General features: G+C 37.7%; 1 protein-coding gene across 1 annotated transcript; it reads right to left on the bottom strand.

Annotated features, from left to right (window-relative positions):
• Window positions 1–224: 224 nt before the first annotated feature.
• On the bottom strand, window positions 225–22679 carry LOC121382030 (b(0,+)-type amino acid transporter 1-like). The gene is made up of 13 exons (XM_041511496.1): window positions 22606–22679; window positions 19035–19176; window positions 16723–16824; window positions 15299–15538; window positions 12642–12767; window positions 10958–11057; window positions 8983–9027; window positions 7529–7652; window positions 4686–4789; window positions 3980–4076; window positions 2884–3033; window positions 1084–1252; window positions 225–622 (listed from the first exon to the last, which is right to left on the bottom strand). The coding sequence occupies exons 2-13, from the start codon at window positions 19156–19158 to the stop codon at window positions 552–554; spliced, it is 1452 nt and encodes a 483-aa protein (XP_041367430.1). The 5' UTR covers window positions 19159–19176; window positions 22606–22679; the 3' UTR covers window positions 225–551.
• Window positions 22680–27095: the final 4416 nt, after the last annotated feature.

The following is a 27095-nucleotide window of genomic DNA, read 5'->3' as shown; positions in this document are numbered from 1 at the left end:
ACTCGCTATCACTGAACGCAAGCACATTTCTCTCGGGAGACTGTTATTATGAGTGTCAAAAGAAACGACGGCTTTGCTTTAACCAGTATTTGGTTACCATTACATGGGCGTACATAGGATTTTGAAAAGGGGGGTTCCAAAATAGATTGCAGAGATATTGGACATATATTTCTATGTTGAGTTTCGAAAAGGGGGGGTTCCAAAATAGATTGCAGAGATATTGGGCATATATTTCTATGTTGAGTAAATATAATAATGTCAGATATATTAAATTATAAAAAAAGCAATTTCGGGGGGGGGGGGGGTCGGTCGAACCCATCGAACCCCCCTATGTACGCCCATGCATTACCCATCTTCGTTCAGCGACAGTGAACAACGCTAACGTTCGCGATAACAACACAAATAGTATCCTAATAATTGTGGATGGACAAGTAAATATATATATTTGATAATGTGCGTCCAGAATATTATTATTTATCTTTGCATAGTCCAGAATGTATTGTTTTCTCTCCACCACTCAGATCTACAGACAGTATACACATAGAAGTCGATCACCAGGTCTCTTTCTTTTGGCTCGGTGGGGCTACCTCCCATATCAGTTGAAGCCACATTTCTAGCTTTTCTGTGAAGGCAAAAACATTGTCATCGTTAATTCAGTGCAGTACCTAGCCATAATAACCAGGGATGGGGACAGAAAAAGCCTCAAAAGACCAAGCAAAACCAAACAAGAATCGCGGCAGAATAATAAAGGTTTTCTTCAATTGGTCAAAAAGAGCACTTCTAAACGAAACATGGTGGTGGTGGTGAGACAGCTGCTTTAGGTATTGGAATTAAGCTCCAAGTCCCAAGAACAATTGTATCATTGCTATGTTGTTAATGTTATTTAGAAGAACATACTATCTTTGTAAAAAAAATGGATTTTAAACAATCTGAACCCTCGCATTATTCGTCAAGAAGTAAAAGGAAACCATAGGCATTACAGACCCGGGGGAAAGAAGTCAAGAGTGTTAGATCCTCAAATACAAGCTGTATGGACAAACAAAGAAGACGTTTAGAGCGAATTTATCACTACACTATTCTCACCTAAGATTTTTGGCTTGACTTTGTAGTGCACCAAGGGTATGTAGATTAAAGTTGACCCCAAGCAGAATATGACTGCGTAGAGGAACTCCAACTTAGGATCTTGAACAATGGGCGTGACGAGGAGGAAAATGCATATGAGAAGAAACAAAACAGGAATCACAATAGGAATCTGCAATAAACATAAACACGTGATTAGCTGCGATCGTATAGTTACCGGCGTCGGTGGTGTCGTGGTTGAGCCATCGGACGTAAGGCTGGTAGGTACAGAGCTCGCATCCCGGTACCGGCTCCCACCCAGAGTGAGTTTTAACGACTACTACACCCTCTTCTCTTTCACTAACCACTAACAACTAACCCACGGTCCTGGACAGACAGCCCAAATAAATGAGGTATGTGCCCAGGACAGCGTGCTTGAACCTTAATTGGATATAAGCACGAAAATAAGTTGAAATAAAATTAAATGACAATACTCACAGTCTCTTGAACTAGACTCAAAGTTTAATAATCGATTCCTTCAGGAGGTTGGGGAAAGTGTTCATAATACATTAAAAGACCTTAGATATGGAAAATCATTAACATCATTGAATGACACCCCTGCGCGTGCTGTAACCTCACCGTGGTGCAGGGGTGTAACATTCTCTTTGAGAATGGCCAATACATCACAAATTGAAGTTTTGAGTAAAAGTCAGTATCTATTTGTGATATTTGTATTTGTATTTTTGCACAGTTCTTTACACTGTTTTTATTTAAATCTTGAATTTTTATATTGATGTTGATCATCACCTTATTTGTTTGCATTACCATAGTTTGACACCCAATAGCCGATGTATTTTCGTGCTGGGTGTCGTTAAACATTCATTCATTCATTCATTCATTCATTGAAGGACACACAGCTAACGCAGGCGAATCAAAAATATTATTGGTGGTAAATCTTAAGGCAGAGAAGAATTTTACTTGTAGAATGCAGAAAATTGCATTTCAGGATATCTAGTTTTCAAAACTTTACGAGAGAGCTGGACAAATGAAGTATGGTTATGGAACGGGTATTTAACCTTAAAAACAAACCTCTGAGTGCCGCAATACTACCATCTATTTTCCATCTTTAGGGATGATGGTACCGACCATACCCTTTGACTTTTGGACTCGTTGAAAAACGTAAATAGCTTTTCAAATTTTCTCCAGTCGAGACAAAATGAATGGATGTTTAATGACATCTCTGGAAACCGCAAAGGCTAATATTTTTACATGTAAAATTAAAAGAAGAAAAAAGAAAACAAAAAGAAAGAAAGAAAACCCCCGATATATTCAAGTTTCAATTGCGGGTGGATTTCGAGAGCATCTTAGGGAACTAGTCTTCTTCAAACAATTATATAGGACATTCAAGTTTCTCCAAAATAGATTTTTGTTAAACAATACTGAAACTATTAAACGATTATTTTCCGATGATGGTAATGTCCTTTTAACTTGCAGGATCAATCCCCGTCGATGGGCCCATTGGGCTATTTTTCGCTCCAGCCAGTGCACCACAACTGGTATATCAAAGACCGTGGTATGTACTATCCTGTCTGTGGGATGGTACATACAAAAGATCCCTTGCTGCTAATCGAAAAGAGTAGCCCATGAAGTGGTGACAACGGGTTTTCTCTAAATATATCTGTGTGGTCCTTTTAAACCATATGTCTGACGCCATATAACCGTAAACAAAATGTGTTGAGTGCGTCGTTAAATAAAACATTCCCTTCCTTTAAAACTTGCCCTTCCCCGTTGAAACAAATTCTCGAGTCCAGCACTGCTATATACCTTTATTCTTTCTGGATCGTTCTTGGCCCTGAATCGGAGAATGATAACACAGAGGGCACACGTGCCCGTGAAGAACCACACGAGGAAGGTCATGAAGCTGATCAGGGTGGTGATGCTCCCCTGTGCCACCATGAAGATCGCCATCATCGTCTGCGTCAAGAAACAAACAATTATTACTAAAGGTGCGTTCACACGTAGAGACTTGCAATGACGATTCGTTACACATAACTATTATCATATTCAAAATTATATCCATAGGAAATTTATTTATACCAAGCAATGATATGATTACACACTCAATTCAAATTCCTCCTTTTTAAAGCAAAAAAACAACAAAACCCAACAACAACGACAAAAAACAAAAACGCCCCAAAACACCCCACACCCCACAAAAAACACAACAACAAAGCAAACAACAACTATAACAACAACAACAACAGCAACAGCAAACAAATGCAAAGGAGAAAAAAACTTAAATCGGAATAACACATTTTTCTTCTTCAGTATATAAACTCATATAAATGTAACATTGAATGTCTCTGTAAATCATATTTCATTTTTAATTTAACTTTTAAAAAATCATATCACACCATATGATATGCAATTGTAAAATAATTAAATAATAATATGATTTATTTAATCATGACATTTATTATACACCAGTGTAAGATATTGCCCATGACATAACAATCACGCAATATCTAACTAGTGTAATACTGGCGTGACGTGAGCGTGATGTAGTTCACTTGCTGACCCAATTCGTAGAAAAATAACGCGTAGTAGGTCTCGACATCTGCTTACTTCTGCGTTGTGGCTAGTTTGTAGTTGGCTTGTAATAAATAAAATACTAAACTAGCTTGCCTGTCACACCATTTTTATAAAACTCGTGAACAGTGTTAATATCTGACTCGCGTCCGCTCGTCAGATACCAAAACTGTTAACTCATTTCATAAAATTGGTATGACAGGCAAGCTCGTTTAGTATTCTATCTATCTATCTATCTATCTATCTATCTATCTATCTATCTATCTATCTATAATTAATTTATAATTAATTTTATAAGTGAAAATAATATGAAAAAAGTAATTTTGTGTACCCTGAATAGGATAGGAACAATGGGTGTGTAATACCGGACGTTGATGTACGACATGAATTGTGGGAAGACTCCGTCTCGTGCCGCAGCGAATGACGTCCTTGAACACAGAATTCAAATTAACATAGGTTATACTAGACAATACACAAATAAACACAAAATTCAGGAGCAGATAAAGGATATATTTTGGGAAGGGTGTAAATCAAATACGACTGTTGGCCGATTGTCAATTTTCGGTAACATCGTGTTAAATACGTTGCTGCCTTGTTGCAAAAAAAATAAAACCCAACCCCCAAATACATATACACACACCCTCCACAACGCCCCCCCCCAAAAAAAAAACAAAAAATTAAAAAAAAAAACCCCGCCACAAACACACACAAAAAACAAACCCACACCAAATAAACAAAAAACAAAAGCAACAAAATATTTCGCCATGTTTTGTATTACATTGCTAAGAAATCAGTAGCTCGATTGAGTCCGCTTATGCCAAGTTAATACATTTTATTTTTTACCTGACCTAAATCTAAAAGATATAGAGATATAGCATCTTTAAGAGTGGCTATATGTATACATGCAGAATGCCACTGACATTCATCCCAAGAGTGACCATGCGCTGGACCCCTGGTGGCAGGAGAATGAAGGGGAGACCCAAGGAGACCTGGAGAAGATCGGTGGAGCGGATTAAGTAAGTAAGTAATATGTATACCTGGTGCTGGCTGTGATTCCACCGCTGACGGAGCCGAAGGTGGACATCAACACGGAGATGGGGATGATGATGGCGGCCTTGCCAAGCACCTCATTCGCCCACGTCTGGCAAAGACATCGCATGACATCATGTTATGATATTCAACCAATTCATAGTGTTTATTGAAGCCAATTAGCCTGAAATTCCTACTAGTCTAAAGTCTGGTTTTCCTAAAATGTGTAATAAGACACAGACAAAAGAATATTTGTTTTATTGAAAAAAAACCCCACAAAAACAACACAAAAAACCCAAACAAACAAACAAACAAAAAACAGTCACAGTGTTTTCATAAAAAAGTTTCTTTCGTCTGCGACTTTCGACGACCTGCTACATATTTTATGAAAACCAGGTTGGATACAATACTATAAAATTGTCAGCATTATTATCACTGAAAATGTATACACCCACAGGATGGAAATTTGAAGTACTATGTGGGGGTTGAGGGTGGGGGAGATGGTGTTGTCCGAGCCATCTAGGGATGGTGGCTATTGCATTCTCTACCGCCATTTTGTTTCCGAAAACATTATTTTCTACCATGTAAAGAACATAATTTCAAGATATTTATTTTTATCACATTGTGATGTTCCTTCTAAAATATAATATGTACATGTATGTAGTTTTGTTATTAAATGTCTTAATAGATTTAGAATGATATATGAACTAAAAACAGATAACAGGAAAAAACATATAACGGTATATTGTCAATAATCGCTCCTATATACTGAACAAATCGTGCAACAATCAGCGTAAATAGTTGATGTTTTTTTCTGAATAGAAATAAATATGGGAGATAACTCTTACAGCCTTATATTAGAACTACAGAGAAAGGAAAGGAAGGCAATGTTTTGACAAAACTAGAGCTAAAGGTGAGTGTGCTGGAAACTGTGCAGAGGTGGGTCTGGTCATGCTCCCCCGAAAAAAAAATTTGCTTGGAGTAAAGGGTCGACATCCATCCCCCTATCTGCACACACTCCTGCGTTACCACCACAAACGCATATTGGCGTAGCCAGGCGCAAGTTCAGCCAACCGTTTGTCGATAACGCTTGCTATCCTAGTTTTAATACTATACATTAAAGGAACATTCCTGAGTTTGCTGCATTGTAAGATGTTTCCGACTAATTAAATATTTCTACGATTAAACTTACATATTAAATATATTAACTTGTTTAGAATATCAGTGTCTGTATATTCTAGGTGTTTCTGGTCGTCTTAATATTTGTAAGAAGCCCAAACTGAAGTTTGTCTTCAAATAATTTCGTACGTACGAAAAAAACATATTCTAGGAAAATAATGAAATTTAACCTATTACAAATATTAGAACGATCAGAAAGAAAGAAAGAAAGAAGTGTTTTATTTAACGACGCACTCATCACATTTTAATTACGGTTATATGGCGTCAGACATGGTTAAGGACCACACAGATTTTTTTAGAGGAAACCCGCTGTCGCCACATAGGCTACTCTTTTTACGACAGGCAGCAAGGGATCTTCTATTGGCGCTTCCCACAGGCAGGATAGCACAAACCATGGCCTTTGTTGAACCAGTTATGGATCACTGGTCGGTGCAAGTGGTTTACACCTACCCATTGAGCCTTGCGGAGCACTCACTCAGGGTTTGGAGTCGGTATCTGGATTAAAAATTCCATGCCTCGACTGGGATCTGAACCCAGTACCTACCAGTCTGTAGACCGATGGCCTGCCACGACGCCACCGAGGCCGGTAGAACGATCAGAAACACATTTAATATACAGCCACTAATATGTTATACAGAAAAATATATTTCATATATAATTACAATCGTTAAAAAGTCTCTGTTAGTCGATAACATCTTTAAAATTGCAGCAAACTCGGGAATGTCCCTTTAAAGGAACATACCCTAGTTTTGAAACACTAAGGTATATTTTTTACGATTATAGCCGTTTTTGATAACTGAAATCATACTTTACTTAGATGTTATGGTTTAGGTTATCAATTTCCGTACATTTGAAGTGTTTTTGGTCTTTCTAGTGTTTTTAATATCACAAAATGCATTTCTCATATTTTTAAAAACGCACGTGCGTCTGAGAAGTAACAGATATGGAGTTGAGTTTTAATCTATTTTTAGAGGGTATTTCACCATTTCAAAGTCACAGACTCATGTTTCACACAATTGTAACTTTATCCAAATGTATTACAGATTTGTAGATTAACTAAACTTAGTGTTAATTTTCACGGGTTGGGGCTAGGGTCTGTCCCTTTAAACCGAATAATCAGTTAGGGAACCAATCAAAATAGTTCGCATATGTTTAGTATTGAAATTGATGTGGTAGGCTGTCACAAATCCTGTGCACAGTATACCACTGTGAAAACACGGCGAACTGTGGCTGTATTAGACGAATTATTACGACCAGGATTGGAATAGACAGAGGGGGTTGTAAACAAAAAACCCAAAACCCAAGAACCTGTTCACAGTAAAAGTAATATAATGCATTGTCGTCGGAAGATGTAAGCAACTGGATGGATCAATTTCTTGTATATATCATAATTCGTCCTTCAACGGGGGGTGCATTATCTTTAGATTTAAGGGGCAGTGTCACCCCATCCAAGCCTTCCCTTACTCCACCCCCCCCCCCCCCCTTCTCTCGCCTATGTTAATATAGGATCTGGGTACTGAATACTTTTAAACTTAAAAACTGGATACTTTTAAACTTTAAAAAACAGAATGTTTTCATGGGGTTTTCGTAGTAGGGAAACAAACCACCACCTGCCACCACTACATACGACCCTGATACTAATATTAGCGAGCAGACGACTAAAATGACGTACCGCGGCTACAGCCTTTGAACTAAAGATCTGTCGCTTGCTGAGGACGGCGAGATAGGAGATGTTGGTCAGTACATACACTAAGGTGGTCAAGGCCGTCCCGCCCACACTGGCCAGCACAATGTTTCTGAAACAAACAAACAAAATACTAAACAGTTTAAATCATGGTGGATTGGTGGTCAAGGCCGTACCGCCCACACTAGCTAGCATAATGTTTCTGAAACAAACAAACAAAATCAACAAGAAAAAAACCCAGTTTACATTTTGTTTGTACTCTGCTAGCTCATATGGGTGTCCTCTAGCCTTATGCCATTTTTCTTATGCACCCGTTGGTGAGAACATATATTTTTTAAAACACATACTAATAACACATAAGTGTGATAACAATTTAAGGACATAAAACAGACTGCTCCTAAGTGATTACTAGGGCCCAGTTACACGAAGCAATCTTAGCGCTCAGACCACCTTACGTGCATAAAGTAGATATGTACTTAAGGCGACCCTAGCGATAAGATTGCTTCGTGGATCGGGGCCCTGGTCTCAAATTCTATACCACCCAATGCACAAAAAAAGCACTATGGAAATTGATTGCTCTGTGACGTATAAATTAACGTAAAACCGATTTTAATGTCAAGCATTGGTTAATTACAAGTGCTAGGGCCATAAATAAGGTATATTTAGAAAAGACGTTTAAATTTAATTTAAACCTTTGTTTGTTGTTATTTTTTGCTGTTTTGGGGGGTTTGTTTGGTTTGGATTTTTTTTGTTTTTAGATATGTAAGACATAGAATACGACATTCGTTTCCGTTAGATGCTATTTATCTTAGAAAACGGTCTCGCTTTCACTCGTTAGATACGTTTTGAAACAACTCGTTGTAAGATAAATGGTATCTAATGGCCACACATGCAGTACTCGTATTAATAGAGCACCTGAGACCGATATTTTTGGAAGGGGTGCAACCGGCGTTACAACATTTGTTATTATATATCAAAATGTTCATCTGAGTCTGTAGATTATGAAACCAATGATGACATTGCGGCAATTTAGTGCAGGCTGAGATATTGACCTTTATTTGGGGGTACCCCCTCTTGGAATTTTTGGGAAATAAAATCTCATGTAATCAACATAAACAGTCACAGTATCCTTATTATTTGATTTAAATAGCTGAAATTGTATGATGTTATAAGTTATGTACCATTAAATGTTATTGTGAAGCTTAATTGAAAAACTTTACCCTAACAAGAGTTATTTGCCTTGCTAAAGTTCAATTTTATGAGTTTAAGCGTTCAAATGCATACTGGCTGTGGCGTGGACCTACACAAAATCTTTATATTCTTTATGTCGCTTTCCGATATAGTCATTTAGCAATTAATACGCAACTGGAGATATATACGACACACCCAGACATTCACCAGATGGTTAAAAAATTTAAATATAATATAGTAAAAAACATTACCTTCGTGGATTTTTAACTTCTTCAAGAAGATAGTATATATTATTCCTGAAAATACACATTATTGAAATAAAATAAAACATTAAGATATATCTCTAGAAGATAGTATATATTATTCCTGAAGATACACATTATTGAAATAAAATAAAACATTAAGATATAACTCTAGAAGATAGTATATATTATTCCTGAAAATACACATTATTGAAATAAGATGAAACATATTAAAGATATAACCAACACTATCTTCCTGTGGTTCTAGTTCATGTTGTACTAATATTCATAGTTTTCATGTAAGAATACGAGAGCACTGTTTTTAACTGTTCAGTGCAAGGTTCGTGCGTCTTTTGGAAATTCAAGGCTAAAGGCTCATTATTATAGACTGGACGCGGCGCGTGCGTGCGATGCGGATAAAAACAAATCAAAATGCATTAGTGCCAGTGAGAACGTCTAGATTGGATGCGTACCTCTGCAAAACGCATGCGGCCAGCGGCAATAAATAGGGAATAACTGGTTACTGTCTTAAGATATCGGCTTTATCCTGCGAAAATTAGAATGGCGAATGCAGCGAGGCTCTGAAATACTCAGTCGAGTCGGGCTTATGTCACGTGACCTATATTTTTGGTCAATGACCGAAAATATAGAGATTTATCTCGTCATCATATCTTGCCAATGTATACAGTGATTGCGAGATAAAATATACGTATATGGTTTATATGCCTAAATATCATGCGACAGATGTATCAGACGCAACAATCCAAGTTCAAATTCAAGTTATTTATTGCTTTAAGTTATACAATTAATAAGCTTTATAATAAAAATAGCAAAATATAATAAGTACATATTTACAATATCTGATAATGGTGAGGAGCGCTATAGCGCTATCTAAAACACAGTCATGCGTGAAAGATCAATACATATCTAAAATAAACGAAATAAAACCTACATAAAAATATGCATGATAAATATAATTACGTGGGTAGTAATATGGAAGATATTAAATATAAACACATCACGTGCGTAAGGAAACTAAAGACACACAAACAACATAAGTCTTAAAGGGACATTCCTGAGTTAGCTACATTGTAAGATGTTTCTCTTAAAGGGACATTCCTGAGTTAGCTACATTGTAAGATGTTTCTCTTAAAGGGACATTCCTGAGTTAGCTACATTGTAAGATGTTTCCGACTAATAAAATATTTCTACGATTAAACGTACATATTAAATATATTTTCTTGTTTAGAATATCAGTGTCTGTATATTCAGTGTGTTTCTGGTTGTCTTAATATTTGTAAGAAGCCCAAACTGGATTTTGTCTTCAAATAATTTCGTACGTACGAAAAAAAAAAACGTTTTTAGGAAATAAAATGAAATTTAACCTAGTACAAATATTAGAACGATCAGAAACACGTTTACTATACAGCCACTAATATTTTATGCAGAAAAACATATTTGATATGTAATTACAATTGTTAAGAAGTCTCTGTTAGTCAATAACATCTTAAAAAGTGCAGCGAACTCAGTACGCACCCAGTGTATTTGAACCTTTAGTTTGAAAGTATGTCATGATGATATGTGACTAATGGTGCTAATTCTACCAAAATGTTCACTGAATTATTATATATTTAACAGAAGGTAATAGCTTTAAGCACACACCATATTTTGGTGTATTTATACCAAGTTTCCTTTGTGTACTGATGTCAGAAGATGATGGCAATAGTTATGTTAAGAAGAACGTATGAATGCACATGCACCACCGCACACACACCCCCCCCCCCCCCCCCCCCCCCCCCCCCCGATGTCAACCAATGTATTGTGGCATAAAACTAGAACATTCAGAAACAGCAATGTATATATACAGGTATGCACACATGCACGCACACATACTTACGCACATACATACATACAAACATAAATTATTATACATACACATACACACATAACTGGAACAGAAAGAAGAAAAAAAACAACGTTTTACCAGCCTCCGTACGCAAACATGGCGAAATATAGAGAAAGAGCCGCCGACGCTGGTGATGCTACAGTGCCGTCAAACCCCGTAGATAACTCCATGGTGTATCCTGGTGATATAAGAACACAGTTCTGTACTGACGAAACATAGTTACGGAATGTATCCTGATGACAAAGGAAAACAGTTCTATAACACGAAACATAGTTAAGGAATGTATCCTGATGACAAAGGAAAGCAGTTCTATAACACGAAACATAGTTAAGGAATGTATTCTGATGACAAAGGAAAACAGTTGTATAACACGAAACATAGTTAACGCGGTACTTTTATTGTGTTAAGAAGTAAACCACCAACAACCAAAAAACAACAACAAACAAACAGCCACCAAAATACCTCGCAAACCTTTTCATTTTGTATCAATAACACCCTCCCACCCCTCTAAAAAAAAGAAGAAAAAAAGAACAAGAAGAAGAATCATAAAAATCAAAATAGGGCTCCGCCACTAAGGCACTTGGATCTCTAAAAACCTTGGATCTCTAAAACCTCTGGATCCCTAAAAACCTTGGATCCCTAAAAACCTTGGATCTCTAAACACCTTGGATCTCTAAAAACTTTGGATCCCTAAAAACCTTGGATCCCTAAAAACGAACAAAAAATGCTTAGAACTATTATTGCACATTGGAAACAATACCTTGTCCTGCCGTAACCATCCCAGCTATAATGATTATAAACAAAGTGATTATAAAGAAAGCGACATATATATATATAGTGATATTATTACACACTGGGCACAACACCGTGTCCAATCTTAACCATCCCAGCTATAATGATTATAAACAAAGTGATTATAAAGAAAGCGACATATATATATATATATATATATAGTGATATTATTACACACTGGGCACAACACCGTGTCCAATCTTAACCATCCCAGCTATAATGATTATAAACAAAGTGATTATAAAGAAAGCGACATATATATATATATATATATATATATATATAGTGATATTATTACACACTGGGCACAACACCGTGTCCAATCTTAACCATCCCAGCTATAATGATTATAAACAAAGTGATTATAAAGAAAGCGACATATATATATATATATATATATAGTGATATTATTACACACTGGGCACAACACCGTGTCCAATCTTAACCATCCCAGCTATAATGATTATAAACAAAGTGATTATAAAGAAAGCGACATATATATATATATATATATAGTGATATTATTACACACTGGGCACAACACCGTGTCCAATCTTAACCATCCAAGCTATAATGATTATAAACAAAGTGATTATAAAGAAAGCGACATATATATATATATATATAGTGATATTATTACACACTGGGCACAACACCGTGTCCAATCTTAACCACCCAAGCTATAATGATTATAAACAAAGTGATTATAAAGAAAGCGACATATATATATATATATATATATATAGTGATATTATTACACACTGGGCACAACACCGTGTCCAATCTTAACCACCCAAGCTATAATGATTATAAACAAAGTGATTATAAAGAAAGCGACATATATATATATATATATATATATAGTGATATTATTACACACTGGGCACAACACCGTGTCCAATCTTAACCACCCAAGCTATAATGATTATAAACAAAGCGATCATTGAATACTGGACACTGGTCACAGTACCTTGTCCAATCTTGACCAGTCCCCCTATGATGATGATGAATAGCGCTATGAGTTTTGCAGCCGTGAAGAAAACTTGACATCGTGACGCAAGTAAGACGCTGTAACAGTTGATGACCATCACCGTCACTGTGAAACACAAACATCAATAAATTTAAAGTGACTGACTCTAGTTTTTAAACACTATGACGTATGTTTCAATGTTAAAGCCGTTTTTGATAATCGAAATCAGACATTACTTAGATTTTATTATTTAGATTATTAATTTCCGTACTTCCGAGTGTTTCTGGTCATCCTGGTGTTTGTAATACCGCGAAATACAGTTTTCATATTTTAAAGGGACATTCCTGAGTTTTCTGCAATTTTTAAGACGTTATCGACTAACACAGACTTTTTAACGATTGTAATTGCATACCAAATATATTTTTCTGCATAAAATATTAGTGGCTGTATATTAAACGTGTTTCTGATCGTCCTAATATTTGTATTTGGTTAAATTTCATTTTATTTTCTAAACTATCTTCTTCTTCTTTTTTTGTACGTACGAAATTATTTGAAGATAAAATCCAGTTTGGTCTTCTTACAAATATTAAGACGACCAGAAACACATTGAATATACAGACACTGATATTCTAAACAAGAACATATATTTAATGTGTAAGTTTAATCGTAGAAATATTTTATTAGTCGGAAACATCTTACAATGCAGCAAACTCCGGAATGTTCCTTTAAAAGACACACGTACCTATGAGAGGTAACGGTTATGAAGAAAAGCTCTAATATGTTTTTAAGAGTATTTTCCCGTTTCAATGTCACAGACTCTTGTTTCAATTTATTGAAACCTTATCCAAGAGTGTTACATGTCTGTAGATTATCCAAACTTAGTAACCAGTTTTATGTTTTGAAACTAGGACTTCAAAGCTACAATGTATATATAATACCTTGAATTATATGCCCATTCAAACTATTTCCTTTACTACAATTTTATAAATTTATATTATTGAAAGTATGAATTTGAACTGCATCTCCATATTGATAAATAACTGGATGCTATGCATATTTATCCTGCAATTACTATAAAAATGGAGCAACATGATAAATATATCGATTTCTGATATGAGTCCTTTGGAAATGATACCTTAAAGTTTGAACTAGGCACTAAACCAGACAATCTAATTAAAATTAGCTCCACTATTACATGTGGATCTAAAGACAGCCAGTTGGAGCTCATGTCCACCAATCAAAACCTTACTTGCAGAATCCTGCCAGTGATTTAAAACTAACAACACTGCGTAGTCCCCAATGTCCAGGTAACATTTCGTCTGTACATAATAATTTAAATATTGACCAATCACACTTCGCCTTTTACAACGTTATTTGGGAGCATACAAGTTCTAAAAATATCGGGCGAGTCTATTTTAGTGGCCGCAGTACAGCGAACCATACCAATACGTACGGGGTGGGTTATCAGTCTTCAATTTTACATTAAAAATTATTTATTTATTTATAAAATTTAAAAAAACTAAATCAGTCTTCAGTTTTACATTACAAATTATTTATTTTATAAAATAAAACATGTTTTAAGGCATTCGTAATTCACACGAAACATGTCGTATACCCTCAGGATAATTCGGAATGTTTTCAAATTATTTTTAAATCACCGGCAGGATTCTGCAAGTAAGGTTTTGATAGTGGAGCTAATTTTAATTAGATTGTAAACCAGAACGCATTAAAATAACAACAATAAGTAAACGAATTCCGAGTGGCTACAAATGTTAGGATGACTAAAAACCGGCCTCGGTGGCGTCGTGGTTAAGCCATCGGATTTAAGGCTGGTAGGTACAGGGTTCGCAGCTCGGTACCGACCCCCACCAGAGCGAGTTTTAACGACTCAATGGGTAGGTGTAAGACCACTACACCCTCTTCTCTCCCACCAACCATTAACAATTAACAACTAACCCACTGTCCTGGAAAGACAGCCCAGATAACTCATATGCATGCCCAGAACAGCGTGCTTGAACCTTAATTGGATATAAGCACGAAAATAAGTTGAAACGAAATGATGACTAAAACCACATTCAGTTCAAAGGCACTGGTATTATCAAAAACAAAGTGTATTTATTCTGTAATTATAGTCGTTAAAAAGACTCAGACAAATACATGTTACAATTGCAACACACTCGGCTTATAATAGTCCCTTTAAACGAATCTCTCCATAGTGTAGTGGTTAATCAATCAGACTTAAGGATGGTAGGTTCTGTGTTCGTGTCCACGTACCTGCTCTCACCCAGAACGAGTTAAACAACTTAATGGGTAGGTGTAAGACCACTACACCGATTTTTTTTTTTTATCTCACTAACCACTAACCCACTGTCCTAGACAGACAGTCCAGATAGCTGAGGTGTGTACCGAGGACAGCGTGCTTGAACATTAAGTATAGGGGAATGTCCGAGTTACGAGGATACTCCCCATCTTAAAATACACCACTAAATAATAATTTTATGCCAATATATGTTAGTATGGAGTTTAACACTAGTGATTTTGGTGGGTTAATTAAGTAGGGTTTCATCTCTCAATTACTGAAAAATAATGGAGCGTTGAGACAATACTGTGACTTCGCAGGTGTATTTTAATTGATTTAAAGCACAAATTACACTGACCTATTACGGCAACCGCCACTAGTTTTTTCGATACCTCTGGCGAGCCGCAGTCGTACAGCATGGAGTTGAAATACTCGGCGAACGTGAGACAGCCGACGGCGGCCCCGGCAGGAAACATGGCGACCTCTACGGTGAAGACGTAGATGAAGGCGGGCAGCGGCCCAAACGTCTTGTAGTAAAACGCGTACTCTCCGCCAGACTGCCGGACCACGCTGGCCAGTTCCACGTATGTTAGAGCTCCTGGAATGGATGTATGGATGGATGGATGGATGGATGGATGGATGGATGGATGGTTGGTTGGATGGATGGATGGATGGATATGGGTGGGTGGGTGGATGGAGGGATGGATGGATGGATATATGGATAGATGGTTGGTTGGTTGGTTGGTTGGTTGGTTGGTTGGTTGGATGGATGGATGGATGAATGGATGGATGGATGAATGGATGGTTGGATGGATGAATGGATGGATAGGCAGATGGATGGATGAATGAATTAATGGATGGATGGATGGATGGAAGGAAGGAAGGAAGGAAGGACGGACGGACCAACGAACGAACTAATAAACGAAAAAATGAATGAATGAATGAATGAATGAATGAATGAATAAATGAACAAACGAACGAATCAATCAATCAATCAATAAAATAACAGATAAATGGATGGATATATAGTGCAATGAATGGTTCATTAGTCCCTCATATATTAAACAAAACATGGATAGATGGATGAATTATAAAATTAATTTAATCTCTCCCCCCCCCCAGCATGTACGCTGGCGAATTTTACATGAGCTAGTGCCTTTAAAATAAGTAAATATATGTATAAAATAAATAAATTTAAAAATAAGATAAAAATAAGAGCTAAATAAATACTAGTAATAGTAGAATACGCAATATTAGTATATGATATAACTGTAGGCCTATATACAGTTTTTATTTGGCTGATCGTTGCAATTATTAAAGGGACATTCCTGAGTTTGCTGCATGGTAAGATGTTTCCGACTACTAAAATATTTCTACGATTAAACTTACATATTAAACATATTTTCTTGTTTATAATATCAGTGTCTGTATATTCCATGTGTTTCTGGTCGTCTTTACATTTGTGAGAAGCCCAAACTGGAATTTTTTTCTTCAAATAATTTCGTACGTACGAAACAATTATATTTTATGAAATAAAATTAAGTTTAACCTGGTACAAATATTAGAACGATCAGAAACACGTTTAATATACAGCCACTAATATTTTACGCAGAAAAATATATTTGATATGTAATTGCAATCGTTAAAAAGTCTCTGTTAATCGATAACATCTTGAAAATTGCAGCAAACTCAGGAATGTCCCTTTAATAATAAATGACTAATGTGCATGACTCATGTTGCAGTTCGAGGTTGGTATCAGTGTTTTCAGTATTGGTTACTTACCCATCAGTGAAATGATCCCACCCACTGTCCACATAACGAGACACAAACCGGCGGATCCAGTGAATCGAAGAACATACTGTGGAGTGACAAATATACCGGACCCTAAACAGAAAACAAAAATCAGTGTAAATACATCGGTCTGTAAATGTGGCAGAAAGAAAGAAAGAAATGTTTTATTTAACGACGCACTCAGCACATTTTATTTACGGTTATATAGCGTCAGACCACACATATATTGAGAGAGGAAACCCGTTGTCGCCACTTCATGGGCTACTCTTTCCGATTAGCAGCAAGGGATCTTTTATATGCACCATCCCACAGACAGGGTACATACCACAGCCTTTGATATACCAGTCATCAATTAATATCATATACAAGTAAATGCATGTATTATGTATTATCATATGTTATTATTTCATCCTCCTGTAAACCATCTTGTCACGTTTATACTATTTATTATGTATGTTCCTCTAACGCCGTTGTGGAACGGCCTGAGAGTAATAAAGTTCTGTTCTGTTCTGTTCACTGGCTGGAACGAGAAATAGCCCAATGGTCCCCCCGACGGGGATCGATCCCACACCGACCGCGCATCAAACGAACGCTGTACCACTGGGCTACGCCCCGCCCACGTCATTCTGTAAATGTGACAGATGTATACATGTATAATATTATAAAGATAATGGACGTTCTAGAAATTATTTCTAAGAAATGTATCCATGTGAGTAATAACAATTTAATACCCATCAGATAGAGAAAGAAAGAAATGTTTTATTTAACGACGCACTCAACACATTTTATTTACGGTTATATGGCGTCAGACATATGGTTAAGGACCACACAGATTTTGAGAGGAAACCCGCTGTCGCCACTTCATGGGCTACTCTTTCCGATTAGCAGCAAGGGATCTTTTATTAGCGCTTCCCACAGGCAGGATAGCACAAACCATGGCCTTTGTTGAACCAGTTATGGATCACTGGTCGGTGCAAGTGTTTTGACCTACCCATTGAGCCTTGCGAAGAACTCACTCAGGGTTTGGAGTCGGTATCTGGATTAAAAATCCCATGCCTCGACTGGGATCCGAACCCAGTACGTACCAGCCTGTTGACCGATGGCCTAACCACGTCAGATAGAGAAAGCAATTAAAATTTGCAACCACACTCAGAATAAAAAAATGTTTAAATGTAGTACAGTTAATGAATAGTTTGATACTTGTAATTTAACTCCGCAAAAATAGATGCTGTGGTGACCCCAAACACGAAGCCATTAAAGAGACAGACCCTAGTTTCAACGCGTGAAAATTAACACTAAGTTTAGTTAATCTACAAATCTGTAACGCATTTGGATAAAGTTACAACTGAGTGAAACATGAGTCTGTGACTTTGAAATGGTGAAATACCTTCTAAAAATAGACCAAAACACGACTCCATAACTGTTACTTCTCAGACGCACGTGCGTTTTTAAAAATTTGAGAAATGCATTTTGTGATATTAAAAACAACAGGATGACCAAAAACACTTCGAATGTACGGAAATTGATAATCTAAACCATAAAATCTGAGTAAAGTATGATTTTAGTTATCAAAAACAGCTATAATAGTCAAACATATGCCTTAGTGTTAAAAAACTAGGGTATGTCCCTTTAAGATTAACTCTGAGTTTTTACCAAGACTAAGATGTGAATCCAGAGCTTACTAGTCTTAAAGCCGACGTCGCCTAACCACTAGTCTACGGACGTCTAGGTACGTTCAACCAGTCGTTTGTCTTTAACGCTTGCTAACCGGCCTCGGTGGTGTCGTGGTTAGGCCATCGGTTTACAGGCTGGTAGATACTGGGTTCGAATCCCAGTCGAGGCATGGGATTTTTAATCCAGATACCGACTCCAAACCCTGAGTGAGTGCTCCGCAAGGCTCAATGGGTAGGTGTAAACCACTTGCACCGACCAGTGATCCATGGTTCAACAAAGGCCATGGTTTGTGCTATCCCTTGCTGCCTGTCGTAAAAGAGTAGCCTATGTGGCGACAGCGGGTTTCCTTTTAAAAAAACAGTGTCAGAATGACCATATGTTTGACGTCCAATAGCCGATGATAAGATAAAAAATCAATGTGCTCTAGTGGCGTCGTTAAATAAAACAAACTTTACTTTAACGCTTGCTAGACTGGATTATTTTTTTTTTTACGCTACACATTAACTAGAATGACCACTTCGGGAACCAGTCAAAATAGATTGCAAGCGTTAAGTGAAAAACGGCTGGCTAAACGTTAACCAGTTCTGTAATACTGATAGACAACGACGCTGAGATAACCATAAACTCACCAATCATGGTACCGACTACAAACGAAGTTGCGCTGACCAAACCAATCTGTCGGAGAAGGCTGACACCAGTCGAAATTTGTATTTCGCTGTTCCGTTCCTCGGAGGGATGCTTTTCGGTTACCATACTGCTCGGCTAGTCCACCTGAAAACACAAAAACATAAATACTGTTTTCCAAACAGCGAGTCTGATATACTGAATAAGATATAAACAATCATCTCGGTTTGAAAATCTGACCAAAGCCTGCGTTATTCCGTGTTCCGATGATCTTTCATTCAGCCAATCAAAACATAGTTTGTATACACCTCCAGCAGATTGGTGCATTCGATATAGCCCTATTCAGACGAAAGGTCACATGAACACGAAATGTCTTTGGCGAATGTCAGATCTTACTAACGCAGACAAAAAAAAAAAAGTGAAGCGTAAAACTACCAATCAGTAAAATACAAATGTATGCGTTTTTAGTTTGGACCACATGTGATTTCCAAAGCTTTGACACGCGATTTTAGTTGGAGGCGTATCGGGTATATAGTAAATTATGTATTTTAAGTTGGGTTTCTAGATTATGGTAGCCCCACTCACATGGCTAGTGATATTCATTGTTGGGCTAGTAAATAATTACCATTGCCATACCCGATGGCTAATGAGGTATTATTTTTTTGGGTCAAATGCTGAATTTAAGTCTATTTTGTAAATGTGAATATCCTGTCCTTCCCCAACTGAAACCTAAGGTTTTTTAAGCTCTATCTCCTTCTTTAGATGACATATCCAATTATTCCTATTAGTAAAACTGTATTTACTTAAAATAGGGCTAGTGAATTTTTAATCATGGCTAGTAAATTTTTAAAATCACTGATCCGATGGCTAGTGGATTTTTATAACAATCCTAGAAACCCTGCAATTTAAGGCAAACATGGCTCAGGAACCCTTCAAGTATTGCGTAACGCTGTTCATGTCCAAACTAGACATCACGTGAAGGGTTGAAGGGGCAGTTGCGCCTCCAGATAAATAAGAAAAAGCGCCTACTGTCACCTCACTTATTTCATGCTATGTATGGCCGTGAAATTACAGATCTTTCGTCAATTCATCTTTATTATCAAAAAGGTCTACAGCAAGTCTACGGACTCAAGTATTGAACACTCAACAGATAAAAAGTTATGATACCCCACTAGTCTGTTAAGCGACCGTTCATAAATTATCAACATTTTAACGAGCAAACAAACCGAACGTTAATAATGCCGAGGGTGAGGGGAGGGTGTCGGGATCCAGCTCAGTGGCTAGAGCGTTCGCCTGAGGTGCTTCGCTTGTAGGATCGGACCTTCTCGACGGACCAATTGTCTCCCACCCACCCCCGTTCCAGCCAGGTCCTCGCACGACTGATATATCAAAGGCCATGGTATGAGCTATCCAGTCTGTGAGGAAGTGCATATAAAAGGTCCACTGCTGCTAATCGGAACATGTAGCAGGTTTCTTCTGAAGACCACGGGCCAAATTTACGAAGCTTGTTTATGTCTTACACGCGTGTAACAGACAGACAAACAGACAGAAACCAGAGAAAGACAGACAGACAGACATACTTGCATACATACATACATACAGACAGACAGACATACAGACAGACAGACAGACAGAGAGAGAGAGGGGGAGGGGGAGGGGGGGGAGGAGGGAGGGAGGGAGGGAGGGAGGGGGAGAGAGGGAGATGGGGGGGGAGATATATATATGGATATATATATATATATATATATATATATATATATATATAGCGAGAGATATAGAGAGAGAGAGAGAGAGAGAGAGAGAGAGAGAGAGAGAGAGAGAGAGAGAGAGAGAGAGATAGAGAGAGAGAGAGGGGAGATAAAGGGAGAGAGATAGGGAGGGAGGGAGAGAGAGAGAGAGGGGGAGACTCAGAGAGAGACAGATAAAGAGAGACAGAGACTGAGAGAGAGAGAGAGAGAGAGAGAGAGAGAGAGAGAGAGGGGGAGGGAGAGATAGAGGGAGAGAGATAGGGAGGGAGGAAGAGAGAGAGAGAGAGAGAGAGAGAGAGAGAGAGAGAGAGAGAGAGAGAGAGAGAGAGGGAGGGCGGGGAGAGACAGAGAGAGAGAGACAGATAAAGAGAGACAGAGACTGAGAGAGAGAGAGAAAGAGTGAGAGAGAGAGAGAGAGAGAGAGAGAGAGAGAGAGAGAGAGAGAGAGAGAGAGAGAGAGAGAGAGAGAGAGAGAGAGAGAGGTGAAGGGGAGAGTGATACTTGTACGTTTGTGAAAATAATCATAACTGTGCACGAGCGCTTATCGGTTATAATTCAGAACAGCTCTCATGATATAAATATATTTTATTTGATATGAACTCGTACTACAGTGCAAGTTTGGAGTGCGGTGTTTTATAGCTTCTGACAGAACTTTAAAAGGTAACTGGGTTCGGTACTAAAAGGCAAATGACCCTAGTTTTTAAACAGTGCAAAATGTATTCGGAATTTAACAGCTCTTTTTTTTTCTTTATAATAATAATAATAATAATAATAATAATATATTATGATTATTATTATTATTATTATTATATTATTATTATTGTTGCTGTTTTATTTTCTAACCATTAACTTACACATTACTTTCTTTTCTGCTTAAATTATAATTTTTATCAAATCCAGTGTGTTTCTAGCCATACTCCTGTTAGTGATGTAGCTCAAAATGTATTTTATACGAAAGACCAAAGGTACGTGGGCCTGGATCTAGGGCCAGTGATTTTAATTTAGAACTATAGTCACGGTAATAAAATATCTCTTGCTGCTAATGAAGGGAGGACTTTCCTTTGGCACTGTCACTAACCCAAACCCTAACTCTATTTACCATAAGTATTTATAATGTTCTTTATACGTGACAGTGCCAAAGGAAAGTCCTACCCTAATGGACATTTGTCCAATGGCGTAGGAAGGTGCCAAAAAGTGGGGGGAGGGGGCCGCACACTTTTATATTTACACACTTTTACACTATTATAAAGCAAATATAAAGCAAAATATCTGAAAAGTGGGGGGGGGGGGAGGGGGGGCACATGCCCCCTTGGCCCCCCTCCCCTGCTTCCTACGCCAGGGTTTTTCCTAAGACTGTGTCAAAATTACGAAATATTTGACATTTAATAGCCGATGATTAATTAATTAATCAACGTGCTCTAGTGGTGATGTTAAACAACAAACAAATTTTTAAACATACTTTTAAAACTTTATTTTGATTTGGTGTATTACTCGTGAGTATATTAACGCATATTATGGTAAATATTTGGTGAAATACGACCTTCCTAAATAGGACGAAATACATGTACCTTTAAACTATAAATACTGTCTATGGCAATTTGTGAAACAGTTTCTTTTTTCGACGAGTATATTAAAATGTCAACAATAATAGAACATCTTAGCAAGGGTTTTTTTCCCGCACATGTACACAGCACTGTTTCCCTTATATAACATATAACTATACAAACAACGATTTTTAATAGAGAAAAGAAAATGTTTTTATGTAAGCCATGTTTTAAACGTTTGTGCCTTTGTCACAATAACTTAGTACACTAAAATTGTCACATACCTCACGTAAACAGTATTTCATGTAGCTTCCCCGGGGACAATGTTTTGGTGTCAGGAGTTCAATCTGTTTACCTGAGCGCGGTCACGTGAATAAAACAGGTAAATGTATACATGTGTTTGACCCAAGGTTCGCAAACGTTAGCGTCTCTCGCTGTCGCTGAACGCATGACAGGGCACAGTAATATTCATTTCATGTATAGTTATTTTCGTGCTCGTGTCCAGTTATAGTTCAAGCACGCTGTCCTGAACAGACACATCAGCTATCTGGACTGTCTGTCCGGGACAGTGGGTTAGAAAAAAAAAAAAAAAAAAAAAGAAGAAAAAAGTTTGTTTTGTTTAACGACACCCCTAGAGCACATTGATTTATTAATCATCGGCTATTGGATGTCAGACATTTGGTCATTTTGACATATAGTCTCAGAGAGGAAACCCGCTACATTTGTTCCATTAGTAGCAAGGGATCTTTTATATGAACTAAGAAATAAGTCGGTCTGGTGATCTTACGCCTACCCGTTGAGTCGCTAAACTCACTCTGGGTGGGAGCCGGTACCGGTCTGCGAACCCAGTACCTACCAGCCTTGTGTCCGATGCCTTAACCACGACATCACCGAGGCCGGTAAACAGCAGACACGTTAATACGTTTCTCACTCACTATACAAAAATGGGCATTTAAAAATAATTTTAAAAGGCACTTTCCGTGGGTTTTTTTTCGAGAGGTTGGCAACTATCCCCCCCCCCCCCCCTCTCCCCGGGATAACCCTGGGCCCATATTAGAATTCTTGTCCACAATGGGCGTGCTTCCTTTGATTACCTCGTGTACTAGGTCAGCGTGACATTGCACTGTATCGACATTAAATAAGTCTCGTGACTGAGATAAGGAAAAAACCGTTTCGAATTAGTTATCTAAACCACATGGAATATAAATTATGGTAATTCCACGGCAGACACCATAGGAGGTGCCGCTGACGTGGATAATGACATTACTGCTGTTTACACCATACATTATTAATAATTTTCGATTAAAAAAAACAAAAAACTGGTGTTGATAATTCCTTTTCCCCATCCATTTATCTTCGTTTAACATCAAGTAGCTGTTTTATTTTTCCATGCTGGAGTGTCATTAATTCATTCATTCATCCATTCATTCATTCATTCATTCATTCACAATATTGAGCTTTTCTCAAAAACAAATAAAATAAAATTTCATTAACGATACCTCAACATTTAAATGGCGGCTACACTTCGTGTTGGGGGAGAGAGGGGGATCAAAAAGAGGGTGATTAAAAAGTGAGAGAGAGAGAGAGAGAGAGAGAGAGAGAGAGAGAGAGAGAGAGAGAGAGAGAGAGAGAGAGAGAGAGAGAGAGAGAGAGAGAGAGAGAGGGGAGGGGGGGAGAGATAGGGTAAGCAACTGTCGCCACATAGACTATTCTTAGGGGCCGTCCATAATTTTCTACATTTTCACAAGTGTACAAAGAGTACACTTATGAACAACCCCCTCCCCCCCCTCCCTAAAAGTGTACATTCCCAAATGAAAAATGTTGATCGACATTTTTCATTTTCAAAAAAAGTGTACGCTGGCCCCTTAACCCCCCCCCCCCCCCCCCCCCCCCCGCGGTTTGTACGCTCATGAAAATGTTGAAAATTATGGACGGCCCCTTACCTTAAACTTAAAAGCAGCATGGGCTTTTTTATATGCACCTTCACATAGACAGTGCAGTACATACCACGGCCTCTAATGTATTAGTTTCAGGGCACTGCTTGGGATGGGAAAACGCCAGAGCCTACCAATGATCTACCTACGACATATCGCTCTTCTACTAGATACACACATTTTGAATACGTTCCCGTTCCAACTAGTGCTCCACGACTGGTATAGGCCTATATATTAAAGGACATGGTATGTGCTTCCCACTCTGTGTGAAAGTGCATATAAAAGACTCATTGCTGCTAATGGTAAAGGGGACTTTAGGTGTTTGAATTACAAAACGTTTGACATCCAATAGCCGAAGATTAATAAATCGATGCATTAGGATGCTCTAGTGGTGTCGTTAAACAAAACAGATTTTGATTTTCTACCTTTTTTTTAAATCAACGTCAAACCTGTCGCACACTTTAATGATTTGGAATACATGTGGTTAACTGTCATGATATCCATCCCCCCAATACAAACCCCCCCCCCCCCCCCACCCCACCCCAGCCGCCATTTAGGTAAAATGTTAGCAGTGACTCTGCATGGTGAATGTTCGGTACAGAAAAGTCAACATTCGCTCTACAAAGAAACTGTGATGAGGTTTAACGCCACATATCCACAACGAACATTGACCATTTCATGCACCAGTTCACTTGACATAGTGTATACTGTTCAAAATATGTAAGGGATATTAAAAAACAAAATAACAGAGGTGTTTTAATATTTTGTCGGAATAGTAATTACTGGCAAAGCTGAAACATTCATGTGACAAAAGACTGACGAAAACATTTTTCAAAAAACTTCACGCACCAGTTCACTCACAGGTATTCGTTTCTTTATTGACCTTGAGCCGGAAAGCTCATTCGTACAGTGAACAGGAATGCTGTACTGTGACGGTAAAGTTAAAATTTGTTTTGTTTAACGACACCACTAGAGCTCATTGATTTATTTGTTATCGGCTATTGGATGTCAAACATTTGGTCATTCTGACATCAGTCTTCAGAGGAAAGCTGCAATATTTTTTTCCATTAGCAGCAAGTTATCTTTTATATACACTTAATCACAGACAGGACAGCACATACCACGGTCTTTGATATACCAGTCGTAGGGCACTGGTTGAGAAAACACCATTGAGAGAATGGGTCCACCGTGGAGGTTCGATCTTACGACCAAAGTACCTTAGGCAAACAATCTACCGAGTTGCATTTAGATCTCGTCCGCTTCAGAAATCTTCGTTGCCTTTAAACGTTTGGCTTTGGAAACTCTTTATGATAACACATTGATGTTCTGCTGTGTCTTTTTAGCAGCAGAATTTGGCCTTAACCATGTTGTGACGTCTAGAGTCGGGCATCTTTGTTCACTTTAACTTAAGTTGTTTTTAGGAATACATCCACAAATATTGTTGTCATACATCTAATAAAAAATGCTGCCAATATGAAAGGCTTCAAACATATCAGGGTGCTCAATTGGAAGATAGGTTTTGTGCTTAATAAGTCAGTGTGTATGTGCCATAATACAGCTTGTCAAAGCAGAGTACCGCGGAATCACTAACTTAATAGCCATAAAGTGCAGTTTCCACATGAGATGCTCGTAGAAGGCTAAGCAATGCATCTATGTAACTGTGGGGCATCAAAAATGCCGAAAACTCTTCATTTCTGTGGGACAGACATTGGAATAAATCGCTCTAAAGATTGTTTAACTCTGCTAAAACTTGGCAAACTGCCAGGCTGTCAAATTTCATTTCACAAGTCTTTAACCATGCTGGGGGGAGGGGGGGGGGGGGGTTCTTTGGTTGGCTGCTGCCCAAATAGTAAACTGAACAAGCTAGTCTCATAATACTTTTAGAGCTTCATGATATACTTGTACATGGTTATACATCTTTATTTCAAGGACTCAACTAATTACGTATAATTAAGTACAAGACTTGAAATCACCATCATATGATGCCTATAGCATTAAGAATGATTCCATTCTTAAGATAATAATGACATAGCCGTCGTTATGCCTTTGCAAACGGTTTGATTCATCAGTACGGCAATGATTTGTAAAGTAGTTTCATTCCAAGATGCACTGTTCTGGCTCACAATTTGAAATACAATCGTCGGTTCGGAACAAGATGTATTGGAAGTAGGCAGGTATCTTTGAGATGGTTCGTATTGAAATCTCTGGTACTCATACCGAATTCGGTCCAACTTTGGATTTTCCATTTATCTGTGTTTGTTTTCAAGCAACTTTGGTTAAATGTTTGGCGTTTTGTTTTACCATTGGTACGATCCATTACCAGTGACTGCGGTCCAACACATGCACCAGAAACATAAAATTTCAAACATTTGCTCCACCAGTGAGAGCCACTTCCAGTCTATCAATGTTGTCCCAAGATAGATTCGTCTGTATTAGGCTAAATGGTGGTTGAAAAATATTGAAGTGCTAACTCGTGGTAGCCTCTAGTTTTAGGAGACATAAAGCTCTATTTTTTGTCTTCAGCGGGGAGTGTGACACCCTGTCGTGTTATTTTCAATGTCTTGATTAGTTCAACATAATTATGAAGGTAGTTATGCATTAATATTTTTTTTTTTTTAGGAAACGTGTACAGCTGAATCATTTACCAGTGTATTAATGCAGTTAATAAACAGGTAAATTTGAATATAATAAAAATGTGTTTGATCTTTTAAGTTGTGGATTCAACAGTATGCCTATTTGTGTGTGGCCATGTTATGATATGTTAGTATCTTCCATGGACACCAATACATTTGTAGTCATGGTTATATTACAAAGATAATAATAAATACGTGATCAATATG

This window comes from Gigantopelta aegis, chromosome 9, assembly GCF_016097555.1.
Source record: "Gigantopelta aegis isolate Gae_Host chromosome 9, Gae_host_genome, whole genome shotgun sequence".
NCBI classification, from domain to species: domain Eukaryota; kingdom Metazoa; phylum Mollusca; class Gastropoda; order Neomphalida; family Peltospiridae; genus Gigantopelta; species Gigantopelta aegis.
This window is presented reverse-complemented; position numbering and strand designations above follow the sequence as displayed.

Excerpts from the sequence above, each read along its gene's own strand:
- LOC121382030 (XM_041511496.1), bottom strand. The coding sequence starts at position 19,158 with ATGGTAACCGAAAAGCATCCCTCCGAGGAACGGAACAGCGAAATACAA. Across the intron at positions 16,825-19,034 it reads TGTAGTCGGTACCATGATTG|GGTCCGGTATATTTGTCACT; the intron begins GTGAGTTTATGG and ends TTTTCTGTTTAG. Across the intron at positions 3,034-3,979 it reads TTGTTCCTATCCTATTCAGG|ACGATGATGGCGATCTTCAT; the intron begins GTACACAAAATT and ends TTCTTGACGCAG.